The sequence below is a fragment of the Echiichthys vipera genome (genome assembly GCF_963691815.1).
Source record: "Echiichthys vipera genome assembly, chromosome: 11".
Lineage (NCBI taxonomy): Eukaryota > Metazoa > Chordata > Actinopteri > Perciformes > Trachinidae > Echiichthys > Echiichthys vipera.
In genome coordinates this window covers 9,852,686-9,867,388 of record NC_139836.1, presented here as the reverse complement: position 1 = coordinate 9,867,388, position 14,703 = coordinate 9,852,686, and the positions used below count along the sequence as shown (strand labels likewise).

The 14,703-nt window shown below is 41.5% G+C and overlaps 1 protein-coding gene across 2 annotated transcripts; it reads left to right on the top strand.

Moving 5' to 3' along the window:
• The first annotated feature begins 8,241 nt into the window (after positions 1 to 8,241).
• On the top strand, positions 8,242 to 13,754 carry cyp1b1 (cytochrome P450, family 1, subfamily B, polypeptide 1). Of its 2 annotated transcripts, XR_014593402.1 has the most exons (4): positions 8,242 to 8,603; positions 8,753 to 9,757; positions 10,806 to 11,976; positions 12,500 to 13,754. XR_014593402.1 is itself a non-coding variant. In XM_083922980.1 (3 exons), the coding sequence occupies exons 2-3, from the start codon at positions 8,763 to 8,765 to the stop codon at positions 11,410 to 11,412; spliced, it is 1,602 nt and encodes a 533-aa protein (XP_083779106.1). In that variant the 5' UTR covers positions 8,242 to 8,603; positions 8,753 to 8,762; the 3' UTR covers positions 11,413 to 13,754. The 2 variants fall into 2 exon arrangements, 1 of the variants encoding a protein (XP_083779106.1); XM_083922980.1 differs by having other exon boundaries at positions 10,806 to 13,754.
• The last annotated feature ends 949 nt before the right edge of the window (positions 13,755 to 14,703 follow it).

Sequence of the window (14,703 nt, the reverse complement as noted above, 5' to 3'; positions counted from 1 at the left end):
CACAGTATTAAAGAAAATAAAAAAAACACCTCCGCCTTCATTAAAGCTATTCACATTCTATTCGCTGGTTATTTTCCATGGGCTTCTTGTCAGTCGCTTAAATTAGGCCAATAAAAACAAAGACTGATGACAACAGTTACAAGGATAGAAGCGGGCAAAGCTTTTTTTTTCGTTGGCGTGGATTTGAAAAGCGCAGTCATGCGGCTGAACAAGTAATAAGCCTCCCATTCTTTCCAAAGAAGTACACACAGTTCAACTGGACTCCACAGACCCTGAAAAGGTTATCCTCCAGGAAGACAAAAAAATCCGACATGCACGGCGACTCAGAATTCAGGGGGAAAATGCCCTTTTAGTGTGAGAATGGAGGGGAGACGCCTTCACGGGCTGCTGACTACGCTTTGGCAAGGGCCTCCATAGCACTTGGCTGGACAAAAAAAAGACCATAGAGATAGAGGTACCTCAATGAGTGCTCAGTTAACTGCAAGGTCATTAGGACACTTGAAAAACTCATTAGCATAATTCTCACGAACTTAGATAAAGCGCTGTTTTTTCTTTCAACGATGGTAAAGAAAAGAAAAATACAGGATTCGTGGACTTCTGGGAAATATTGGGGTGAGAGTCGGGGGGGAGTTGTTGTGGGACAGTTTGACATTTGGAGTCACTGGGGTCATTCAGTCGTAATGAGGCGCTCGCGGTCGGACCAAAATAAAAGGGTTTGCCCCAGAGCTCAACTCTCCCTGATTCACCGCCAAGCTACAGCACATGACAGGTCGGTTTGGTGGTGGTCAGACCAATCACACGGCGGCAGGTCGTTTCATCCCTAATGGAAAGTAATTAACAAGACGGGACTATATGGACAATTCTGATGTGTGTGTCGGTGCGTGTCTCTGTGTTTCTGCATGTGTGTGTATGTACTTGTCTCTTTGTACAAATCCTTTTCTGTCTGTTAGATGGTCAAATCAGACACGTGGTAGACGAAATAATGTGAGCTCATGAGAAAGCAGTAGCATTTGTCAACTCATTATGTACAGTACATGTGGAGATCGTGTCATATCCCTGATGCTTCATTTAAGCTTTAATTGACTTATTTTAACTTATTTTACTTGGCTTTTTCTGTCTGCGTTTTGGCAACAGACAAAGAAGTGCTTGTGTTATCTCTTACCCTGACATAGGCAGACCAAATCACAAATCCGGGTTAGTCTGGAACCTCTCAGTTCATTTTCGATTTTTCAAGGGGGTATATCAGTCGGTGCAGACCAAAATACGGCACAGTTAGAGTGAACTACAACCAAGTGCTGGGTCAGTTTTGCAGCAGCAAAACCATGGCTGCCCTGTTACAAACTTCATCAAATTACAGCTAAACAGTGTTTCTGAAAGCATTTGAGGCGAGAAATAAACAATACGGTCACAGAAACTTCATATTTGATCAACTCTGATGAGTTTTGTCAGCCCTGACTGACCTGCAGACTGAACACAATTGGATAGACCTACAACCAGTCAGAGCAGTGAAACCTGCACCATGTGGCTTTTCAAACCTGGACATGTGGACGGCTCCTCAGTGATTGGTCCGCCGAGGTTCTGGTTAGCTGGAAATACATCTGAATGTGAGGGGGGCCAGACGCATCTGCCAGAGCAAATCAAAATGAGGTTGGCAAAATTGTCTGGTTCCCAGGCTAACCAATCAGAGCAACGAAATGTGACGAAGCACCGCTGAGCGCCGGACAAATGTAAACAGCGTGCAGAGGTAGAGATGATGGCGTCAATATGTTGTGAACGAGTGTTGCCGTTTTTGCCATCAGCGTTGAAAACAGTATTTTAACAGAAAGTTTTACACCAGCTGCAGCAGTTTTGTTTGTTTTCCAAAATGTCTCAACGGTCCCTGGCACGAGGGTGCACAAGCCAAAAATGACGTTATCATGTTACCCGCCCCATTTGGTGGTGATTGGCCTGGCCGGGTGATAAAGTCATTTTCCCAAGAGGAGCTTGTATTTTTGTTTTCTACTCAAAATCCCTAATGTGTTTAAAGCTGTGTATTCAAGATGACACGGAGAGCCGACTGTTCTTTCGAAAAAACGTAGCGTAGATGCTGCATCATACCAGTTATATCAGAACTGGAGAGTGTTTCCTCACTGAAAGATTAATTCAAATAAGTTACATATTTGTGTATTATATTTTATATTTTTTGTCAATATGTTTAATTAAATGGCACCTTCTCCTAACATCTTCTCTAACTCATGACGTGTTTAAAAGAATATCACTGGCACGACAGCATCTGCCTAGAAAGCTTAACCAGATCTAAGTGGGTTAGCAGCTCTATTCTGTGCCTAACCCTGACAAGCACACAGAGGTAGACCTGTTGTTTAGTGAAGTTGTCAGTGGCTTTCCCTTCAGTTGTCACCCCTATGATGAAGCACATGTGCGTGACTGTTCAGCACCTTTAGAATAGCCTTGGGCAGTCCCCTCTGTTTTCCCCAGAAGTTCACAGCATTGATTCGGAGAGTGAGATAAGCCCCGTAAATGCTGTAAAAGGCGTGCAGCTCTTCCGACGTCCTGTGCATGCTTCCCCTAATTACAGACATAAATCAACGTAATGGCCTGTTTCATTTATCATTCCTGTTTGAAAATGATGTAACTTCCTGAAATGGCTTACTCTAATTTCCCCTGTACGAAACTATGCTCTGAATGTAAGATATGTTGTTGGAATCAGACATGATCGCTGCCTTGCCAGGCTGGAACTTTACAATGTAACTGTACCTTTACTGTCTGAGCAAATCATCACCTGCACACACCTTCATGAGCTCCTCCCTGACCTCCATGCTCACTCACACGCAATGAGCAATTGAGCTGTCAGTCAAATGGGAAGGGAAACTGGTGTTGAAACTGAACTAGCAGTAAGGAGCTTTGGGGGCCCAGAGGCAGAGGCCATTTGTGTGGGCCCGTCTACACTACAGGTTGTTCCCACTAAAGTCACCTTACTGCACCTTTGAGGGGATTACCTACAAGTTTGGCATCCAAACACAAATAAATGTGGGTTTAAGGGTCTATATTTAGGAGTCTTTAACAGAAACAGAGCTGGCTGGTGATTGAATATGCATGAAACTGCACTGACATTAAGCATCAATGTTTGTATTCTTGAATCTCTCTTTTTACAGATAAACAGCTGACAAATAGCTGAAAAAAAGACAACAAATAGCAGCTAAACCGGGACTAATATCATTGGACGGACTCTGAATGAAAAAGAAATAGTCGAAATAATAGAAACTGTTGGAATATAATTTTTGATTCTAATCTTTAAATTAGAAAGACAAAGTAGCGTGTTTTCCATTTTTCTTTTAACAATAATAAGACGTGAAAGGTCTTGGGATCTTAAATGACTGAATATGAAATGAATGAATAAAAAGAAGAGATTTTCTGTTGGATTAAACTGTGGAGGGAATATATTATCACCATTCAAACACAGAGTATTTGGTCTTTAAACCAAAGACTTACCGAGTCTTATGACCATGGGATGTTCAGGATCACTAACTTGACCACTGGCCCACTGACCACACACACACTCACACTCACACACACACACACACACACACACACACACACACACACACACACACACACACACACACACACACACACACACACACACACACACACACACACACACACACACACACACACACACACACACACACACACACACACACACACACACACACGAGACAGACATTGTGTGGATCAACTAAATGCAAATACATTTTTCTACAGTTTATAAATGATCAGTTGTAGATCCGAATATATGCATATAAATAAAATGCAATTTCCAACAAAGCCCAATTTCCCTAAGTTTGTTTCACCCTGTGTCAGTGGATCACTTAGCCAGGACCCTTGCCAAAATGAAGCCTGTTTCCTACTCTCTTCATAGCCCTCCCACCAGCCTCTTGCAGAACAGGTCGTTTCATTAATGACAGGAAGCGTTTTTTAGAGTAGGCGAAAGTACAGAGACTGCACTACTCAAAACATTCAATGACCTTTTAGTTGCTGACTCAGCCAATCGTCTATTTTAATCAATTTAGATCTCCCAGCTGCCTTTGATTATAATAGATCATTCAATTTTAATCGAGCACCTTGAAAAAATGATTGGTATCTATAGCACTGTATCTTCCACTGAGCCTTTGTTCTGTGGAGTACCTCAGGGGTCCGTCCTTGGTCCTCTGCTTTTCTCCATCTACATGCAACCTCTAGGACACTTAATCCGCACAATATTAGCTTCCATTTTTATGCAGATGACACACAGCTTTATTTGTCTTTTCACCCCACTAGGAACAATCAATCAATCAATCACTTGCAGGGCATGTCGAATTGAAGGTCAAGACTGGCTGTCAAATCATTTCCTTTAATTTAATACAGGTAAATCAAAAGTCATTATCACAGGATCCGCACGTCATCACACCCCTCCCGTATCACCTCTAGCTTTGGAAATCTCTCTGTTACTTTTGAAAATGCTTTAATCTCAATCAGCATGTTAAAGTCATCCGGTCTTGTTTTAATCAGCTAAGCAGAATCTCTAAGATCAGTCCTCTTTTGTCTCCTAAGAACCTTCATATGATCATTCATGCATTCATCACATCCCTGCTTGACTAAAGAGACACATATTTCAGTTTAATCACACTGGCTATCTGTGCATTTTAGAATGGATTTTAAGATTTTAATTACCACTTTTAAGGCCTGGATAGGACTGGCCCCTGAGTATATCAATGAAGGTTTGGTCCCTTATGAGTCTAAGTGTGGCCTGAGATCCTCCAGTGGGTCCCCTGTTAGAGATTTAAAGCTCTGGCCTGAAAACGAGGGGTGAACGAGCCTTTGTGATCAGGGCCCCGTCACTCGAGGAGATCAGGCAAGCCACAACTTTGTTCTCCTTTAAATCTCTTCTTAAAACACACGTTTTAAGTGTGCTTTTACTTAATTAAGCCTTTGGTATGTATGCCTTTTAATCAATCCTATTGATAATGTACTGTTTCTCTTATGTTCTCTTTGTCATGTATTTCTTTTTAGTGGTTGCTGTTTTTACTTTGGCTATTGTGAAGCACTTTGTAAATTTGTTTTGAAAGGTGCTATACAAATACGGTTGATTATTATTATCAACCATGTGGTTAAAAGGCATGGGGACCTGCTGGGGTTTGGCCTCCTGCCAGTGAAGGAGGCTGGGAGCAGTTGTTCATTCACTTGCTCGTCTCCACCCTGCTGGATGCATTCAGTGCTGGAATAAAGCAAGATCACAGGTTAATCAAGGGGAGGACAACTGGACTCAGTAAGTGTATGTGTGCTTTACATTCACTTTACATACATAGATTTACATTCGGGCTGCAAATGTACAATTTTGTAAACATGCATAATTTCATTTAAATGCATTATGAATAATCTGCTGCTACCAATGTTCTTTAAATGGTCAATTATGCAACTGTTTTCCTGATGCACTAATGGACTATTAGGCCGAATGACCGTCTAACATAGATTTACAAATTATATCACAGATTAAATAATAAACTGTAAAATAAACTGTTAAAATATAATTTATCAACGTGGTGATACATAATTTACTATAGGTTATGATGAAACAATAGAGGAAAAATGGATATGTATGTATATAATCTATTAATTATTATTTATTTTACATAATTGTGATTTAAGAAACGATCAGAAGGTTTGTTTCTCTTTTTAATCTCTCTCTTTCTATAGCCTCTTCCTTTTAAAGTATATATTGGGTCAATCTTTCCCACAAAAGAACATTACAGTACTTTTACTTAATATAATTAAAATGTAATATTTAAGATAGGCTGTGCATGCATTTAACAGATTTGAGTGTGTGCATGTGTATGTAAAAGCAAAATAATCTGTCTGATTCTTTCTTAGTAATATTTTTAGTAATATTCAACCAAATCTGTTCCTCTGTGTCTTGAATTATTATGGGATATGGTTGAGAAGATCGTCCCGTCCTCCACAAAAACATGGGTTAAAATGTGTATTTTGAAAGGCTTAAAATTACCGTACACTTCATAAATCTTAATATAGGCATTATATAATTAAGACTCTCATAAAGTTCCATGAATAAAAATTAAAAAAAATCCCTTCATAGAACAGAAACAATACATATTTATAAATGTGATCACTTATCTCCCATATTGCCTTAACCGATTTTGATGCAATTCTGCTTATTTTGAAAAGACATAAGTTATGTTCTGTTGGTTACACCCCACTGTGTGTGACATCAAAAAGGATTAAAATAGCAAATAAAGGCTGGAAAATAAGAGTTCCCACTCAGTAATGCTCCCATGAACAAATATCCGTTTAATTATCACCGAGTGACGTGTCAGCTCCCATTGTTTCTTCAGACTGTACTGTGTGCAGAGACGTATTTATTTGTTCATTTTAGGTATTTTTAAAAGTATAAATACACTTTATTTTATCATCTATTTTGAACCAAAAGCCTCAAATGTGGCCGTGCAGCTCAGAGGAGCAGGTGAGGGTCAGAGGACGTCCCGGGGTTTATCTGAGCCGCTGTCCGCGGTGCTGAAGCAGGATCCCCGAATCACATCACAACACCGGACCTGAACAGAACAGGGGACACAGACCCACATGTCCCCTGCAGCCTGGAGGGTAGAAAGCGAGTGAACAAATGAGTGTTCTCTAAAAAAGACGGGACATGTCTAAACCCCGATACAAACCACAGAGAGGAGAGGAGAAATGACCATCATCCAGCCTCATCCAAACCCTAAAACCATATAAGACAGTGTCGCATTTCAAATAAAAGAACCATCTCTTCTTTCTAAAACGGAGCTCAGTTTTGCTTGTTTGATGGATTGTATGCAGTCTCGTGATTTTTGACATTTTGGTTGATATCTTTGAATGCATAACAGTTTTGGACAAAAGCCTCGGCTAAATGCATGCCTCCTTCATTTAGTATCGGTCTGCAGTTCGAGGGTGAGATACACGGGCCGGAGTGTTCTGCAGGAACAGGTTTGATGTTCGGCGTGCTTGTTGTTAATTAGGGGAAATTAATGAGTAAGAACACGGGGTTCGCCTCCTCCTGGTGGTTTGATGGGAAAGCACACCCGCGACTATCATTTCCCTCCAGCAACTTCACTGGGGCATCACAGGAAACACAGCAACCTCTATAAACGCAGTGAAAGCGGGTGGTCTCTGTCAATAATTCATAATGAATAAATAATGATAATAATAATAATAATAATAATAATAATAATAATAATAAGATGGACACTTTTGTATAAGCTGAATCCCTGAAATAAATAAGGAAGAGACGTAATTGGGAGAATCAATAGTTGCGTCGTCACATCTACGTCAAAGCAGTAGTCATAAATTGAGATTTACATTGGATTTGAGGTGTATAATTAATTTTAAATAGTTTGAACTCCGTTGACTTGTCGGGTGTTACCTTCCCTCAGGCAGCGACGCACGTTGTTACAAGTGTTTTGATTCCAAGCCTTGTTTTCTAACACTGCTGAGGAAGCCATGAAAAATGACAGAAATCTACATGTTCGAAGTTATATAAACAACAACAACAATAAGTAGGTTTATTATCTTTATTGTGTTTATTTTAAAATTGTTAAAACAAACAAGATGCAAAGGTAGTAGGTTAATTAAATTAAAACCACCAATAACAATCCCCTCCAATAATCGGAATAATAATAAAATAACAAATAACACGAATAAGTTTGTACTTACTATTATTGGTGTTACTGTTTGATTTGTATTGTTAGATCTGCACGTATAACGGCGCTTGCATAATACTTTAGCCTGCATTATTCTTATACTTAAAACAGTTATCTCATCACTGCAGTTAACTTTGTGTTTCTCTACTTTAAATGCTCCCGTTTACAAGTCGGACAAAAAAAATCTGTTGCCTGTGTGTGTGTGTGTGTGTGTGTGTGTGTGTGTGTGTGTGTGTGTGTATTTGGTGTGTGAGAGAGAGAGACAGACAGACAGACAGACAGACAGACAGAGAGAGAGAGAGAGAGACAGAGAGAGAGAGAGAGAGAGAGAGAGAGAGACAGAGAGAGAGAGAGAGAGAGAGAGGTGGATGGAGGAGGAGGTGATGTCGGGAGGGTGGGGTGACACCCTTTGCAACAAACCTGCCCACAGTAACACACCGACGCTGACGGGCCGTGATGCTGCGCTGTTTGGGGATAAATTACTTCACTTGGGGCGGTGGAGCTTCAAAGCATGGGCAGGCTGCAGACAGAGAGGGGGCTCACGCACGCACACACGCACAAGCCCACGCGCAAGCAAGCAAACAAACACGCACGCGCGCACACATACACACGCGCGCGCGCTGCTCTCATTCTCTGTATGTGGATGCACAACAGGCTTCACACCTGACTGGCTTCATCACGCTGGTGTTCTAGATGGTGGATCTGTTGGAAAATGATTTTTAATTTTTTTTAATTAGCTATTTATTTTAAGGCTAAAATGTAATCTTCCCATCCTGTTCACGGATGAACGGAGTTGAAGTGGAAACAGAAACAGCATTAAATATTTTTGGATCAATCGTAAAGGCTGGTATTTTTTCGATGAACCAAGGACATAAGCAGGTATTTCATCACCTGATTCAACAGGATTTCTTTTCAACTTTTAATACCACAAGCCTGCACCAGCTGGACCATACATTTTAAACCTTCATAATTATGTGCGTTTAATATTCATATCATATCATATCATATCATATCATATCCCCCTGCAGGATCCCCATCATGGATTGTACATCGGTGGGGGTTAACCCGGCAAACCCAAGAGCTCTGTTACTGGCATGTGTGGCTCTGCTGTTCACCCTCCACCTGTGGCGCTGGCTCCGGCAGCTGTCGGCCGCCTGCCCTCCCGGTCCGCTCGCCTGGCCGGTCATCGGGAACGCTCCGCAACTTGGCAAGGCACCGCACCTGTATTTTGCGCGCATGGCGAAGAAATACGGCAACATCTTCCAGATTAAACTCGGCTCTCGGACTGTGGTGGTGCTGAACGGAGACTCCATCAAACAGGCTCTGGTCAAGCAGGGACTGGACTTTGCCGGCAGACCGGACTTCACCTCCTTCCAGTACATCTCAGGCGGAGACAGCCTCGCGTTTGGCACCATCACGGACTGGTGGAAGATGCACCGCAAAGTGGCTCAGTCCACTGTTCGGATGTTCTCCACCGGGAACCCGCACACCAAAAAGACATTTGAGCACCACATCCTCTGCGAGGTCAAAGAACTGCTGCAGCTGTTTGTGCAGAAAACGAAGGAGCACACATATTTCCAGCCCATGACATATCTGGTGGTGTCCACAGCCAACATAATGAGCGCGGTGTGCTTTGGGAAAAGGTACTCCTATGATGACGAGGAGTTTCGGCAGGTGGTGGGCAGGAATGACCAGTTCACCCAAACAGTGGGGGCAGGGAGCATCGTGGACGTGATGCCTTGGCTCCAGTACTTCCCCAACCCCATCAAAACCATATTTGACAACTTCAAGAAGCTCAACATGGAGTTCAGCATGTTCATCAGAGATAAAGTTATTGAACACAGAAAATCCTTCCAGTCAGACATCATCAGAGACATGACAGATGCTTTTATACTGGCGATGGACCAACTAAAAGATAAATCAGGGCTTTCATCAGGGAAGGACTACGTGGCCCCCACTATGGGGGATATATTTGGAGCAAGTCAAGACACACTTTCAACTGCCCTGCAGTGGATCATCATCATACTTGTCAAGTAAGCAACATTTCCTATTCCTATTACCTGTTGGATCCATAAAAAAGACACTATAAATTATACTGGCAGACGATAAATCAGAGTCGGTCCTCATGCTGCTGCTAAAGCTGCACAGACTTGAGGAAGTCGAGAGGCGTTTGTGTTATGTAACAGCCCGGTGGGGGAGCTGGGGCACAGGCAGGTACTGGCAGCTCAACATAAAGAGCTGAAACTGCACACCAGTGAAAGTGTCCAGTCAGCACTTTCACTCAGTAGCAAGACCGTTGGCAGATTGTACACAAGTGGACACCTGTGACATGAGTTCATTTTCTCATGTTGCCTGATTGTTTAATCCCATCACTGTCACGGTGCTTTGATCAGTAGGCTGCTGTAACACAATGCCTTGAGACATTATTTTTTGGTGGACGCAGCGAATCTGGATGATGTCTTCCTAATAACACTTTAGGAGATTTATTCAGTCTTCATTTATTTGGCTCAAACATAGCTTCGCCATGTCAAATGACGCGGTACTTCAGTACACATTAAACTAATATTACTGGGACCACTGCAGATGAGCAATACATAATTCAGGAATTCACATTATAGAAACCCACTCTGACTATCACTGTAACAGTGTGAGCACAATTAAGCACAATGACCATCCACGGTCCAGCTATATATTAGTATGTAACCTAGTCCTGTTTATAAAGGAATAGTAACTTATGTTGTGCTTTTCTAAAACAGAGTTCAGCGATATGATGTATTTCATCAAAATTATATTAGAATGTCTATCACGCATATACAAAAATATTCATGTTGTTAGTTCATATAGACTATTTATATATTGAATTACCAAAAAACATATTGTGATATACATCATTATCAAGACATGAAATGATGACCTATAAAAAGATACAAGACTTTGGCCCTAACATTGTATAAAGTGCTTCATATTCTGTCTGCGGTTAATCAGTGTCACTTAGTATCAGCTACAGCTTTCTACTATTATTATACTATTATCATCGTCAAGTTTGCCTTCTAAAACTTAGGCCTGGTCCTGTGAATGTAGGTATCCTGAGATGCAGCTACGTCTCCAGCAGGAGGTGGACAAGGTGGTGGACCGCACTAAGCTGCCCTCCATCGAGGACCAGCTCCAGCTGCCTTACATCATGGCCTTCATCTACGAGGTATTGCGCTACACCAGTTTCGTGCCGCTCACCATCCCCCACTCCACCACTGTGGACACCTCCATCATGGGCTACACCGTACCAAAGGACACGGTCGTCTTTGTCAACCAGTGGTCCATCAACCACGACTCGGCCCTGTGGTCCCATCCAGAGACCTTTGACCCCCAGCGTTTCCTGAACCAGAACGGAGCGCTGAACAAGGACCTGACCAGCAGCGTGCTCATCTTCTCCATGGGCAAGCGGCGGTGCATCGGCGAGGAGCTGTCCAAGCTGCAGCTGTTCCTCTTCACGGCCCTGATCGCCCACCAGTGCCACATCACTGAGGACCCAGCCAGGCCGGTCAAACTGGACTACGACTATGGTCTGACTTTGAAACCGCATGCCTTCTCCATAGCAGTGACTCTGCGCGATGACATGAGGCTGCTGGAAGCGGCAACCAGGGAGACCGTCCCTGAAGGTGTCAAGGGCGAGCCCTCATCAAACTCATAATCAACAAAATAAATGAAAAATGTAATAAGCAAAACAAATGAAGGCTGAAATATAAAAGACTATTGTTCACGTTTGTGGGCTGAAAACCATATTTATAAGCTTAAATCTCAGGCTTAATTCTTATCACTGACTCATTTTTAAGTATTATAGTGCCGGGACAGGAGTCACACACAACCAGCTGGGATCAGTCTTATGAGACGTCACACATCAAGGTGGAGGACTGCAGTCTGCTGCACATCACTGGAGATCAGCCTCAGTAGACCTTAGCACAGGCAACACTTACAGGAGTCACAAGCCTGACTAAGTGCTGTATCACACTTTGATTGTAGAGTGAATGCCATTACTGCAAGAACTGATTGAAAAGTAGAAACCATCACGCGTACATAGATGTCATAGTGTCGTCATGCTATCTGTTAATATTTTGCTGTCGGATTAAAAAAAATATCTCCTTCTTTTCAGGAATGCCCTTAATTTGTCCGCCCTTTTGGTTGTTTTTCTTCTTCATGAGCGTTTCAAACCATCGCTCATGGCCAACCTGTCAAAACATATATGTGATGTTTAAAGGTAAACCTATATAGTCAAACTTGTGACCGATTCTGCATGAACAGACGAATACGCTCATGGAGTGCATCAAGCCTTTAGCATATTTTAAACTAAACTAAAATGTTCAGTACTAACATGTAGTTTTTCATACATAGAATAAAAGCTTAGTTACTCAGGAATAAGGCCTATGAAATGTCAAACACTATTTTAACTAGAAGGCTTTAAAAAGTCATCTGATATTTTCTGAAATCTACTGTAGATGTTGTTTGAAAGGCAAAGGAGCGTAAGGGTACACCTAACAGACCTGCTGCAATACTGCCTGGGTCTGTGAACTGCTGTCCAATGCAAGAATGACAAGACTAATATTAGATCAGTGTTATTTAGTCATTTATTTCTCTTTTTTGTTACTCAAAAGGTTTGTGTTTAAGTTTGAATATTGTAGAATGCTGCTCTATGGAAAAAACGTGTAACCCTGTCATTTAATTGCTCCAGATGCCAGTAACCAAAATGTTTCTTCTTCATGTTTTTTTTTTTTAATTTTCAGACACATCCATGCCGTCAGAATTATGGTTGGGACACAATCATTATTTCATTCCTTGTAGACTCATCTAATTGCTGCCACAGCATGAGAGACTAATGCACTGACTGTCAAATTTTGGATTTGAGTATTTGTTGGCTTTCTGCTGAAGCATTGTGGTATAATGTCGTTCACACTCATGTTTGAAATAACAGGTGACTGTAAGCAAGTGTTAACACACCTGGTATATGTTAATGATAATAATAGCTTTATTTATGTAGCACCTTTAACAGTCAAGGAATATAATATAATATTATATAATGGTTTAAAGTACAAATAAAAGATAAAACAATTAGAAAAAAGCCAAAGGGTAAAAGTGAGTCTTGAGAGACGACAACGAAAGTTCCTCAGCCCTAACAGCAAACATCCTGTGATGCTCGGTCTTCAGACTTGACTGGGGAGTAGCTAATAAGGCCTTATCAGAGGACCTCAGGCTAACTTGGTGCCATACCATGCAGGGCCTTAAGTCCAGACTAAACATTTGAAAATACATTCTAAAAAACGTCTGACGGCCGTGTTTTGGACACCCTGAAGCCATGTAATCACATTTGGGCCAAGGTGTGTACACTTGGCATGACAATAGTCCTGATGAGAAGTGATAAAAGCATGACTAACTCTCTGAAGATCATTGGCAGTGATAAAAGATCTCATTCTATATGACGTACACCTTTCTAAAGATCATTCAAATATGACAGTCCACCATCTCCTCTAGAACTAAAAGCAAAAATCTTTGTGAAATTGTTGGTAAGATAAGAACAACGTTGCATCAACAATGTCCCCTTTTTCCTCAGTGAGCCCAGTAATAAAATGTTAACTTCCACTTAGTGGTTTTGTCAAAGTGTAACTGGAAATATGAGTGAAGCCGCTGTTGAAATGACATCTTGCAGAAGAGTGCCGTGGGTCACATGTCATGTAATAGAGTACTGTATATCACGCATTACATACAGTACTGTGGTGTAACTGTGGTGTACACTGCAGAGAGGTAACATCAAAGTGTCACTTCTTAATTGCTTTGGTCACAAAATAATAAATTAAAACTTATAGTACATTTGCTCAAAGTTGATCTGTTCCTTGCAGGGTCAAGAAACAACTGAAATCCAAAACTGTGCGGTGTCTTTACCTCCCATGCTTCTTATGTACGGTAGATGAGTGTGATTTAGCAATGTAAGCTTTTGGCTACATACTGTAACCGTAGCTGTGATGTCGCTCTTCAGAGTATTTCTTCAACCCGCTTGATTGCAAGTTGTTTTGAATGGTATTGTACAGTTTCACAATAAAAAAGACACTTTAACTATTCTTTTGTTTCTCACTGATGTAGTTTTCTAGGTTAAAGGAGTACTTCACCTTCACGGTGACACAGTTTGTTTAATCAACATCAAGTACGGAGTCACAAGGCGTGAAATGTTACCTTGAAAAAAATGTGCTTTTCTCCCGTACCCGCACTGTGAACAAATAATGCAAAAACAGAAGATGAATTGAATTTAAATTCATCGTTACCGTGGACGAATACGAGGCAAAACACGTTTTTTTTTCCCCAAGAATTCAAGGTAACATTTGACACCAATGTGGCTCCGTACTTGATGCTGATTAACATAACATGTCATAGGGTCTTACTGTGAACCTCTAATGAAATGTTGGCACAGATCAGGTGGGAACAAAAGGGAAGTGTTTGGGAGATCCCTTTCCCCACACAGCGTCTTATCTCACCCTGACAGAACATCCTGTACTTGATCAGCGAGAGGCTTGCAGCCAGCCGGCTGGGCGAGTTTTCGGAGTGCGTGACAAATTCAGATACTACATGATTACTGATTAGGCTCTCTACCTGCTCCGTTTATCTGTTTTTTTTTTAATTTAATCTGAAGACTAAGTAGCGCCAGTGAAGTCATGTGTGGCAACGTTTCAAGCGTAATCTTACTAATCGGGAGGAAAACACTAAGTTTGCTTTTGCACCTCTCTGGTGTCAAAGTGAGCTGACAGATCATCAAACATAAATGAGCCCCAGAGACACTGACAATGTCATGCGTAATATCAGTGGATAATGACTTGAGTTATAATAGCAGACAATATGAGCCTTTGGGGATGCTTTTGTTGTGTTTCCCTCCTTGCATTACAGGAAGCTGCAGAAGGAGGCAAATATCCCCAATATACAGCGCAACCGCAGGACTGTGATA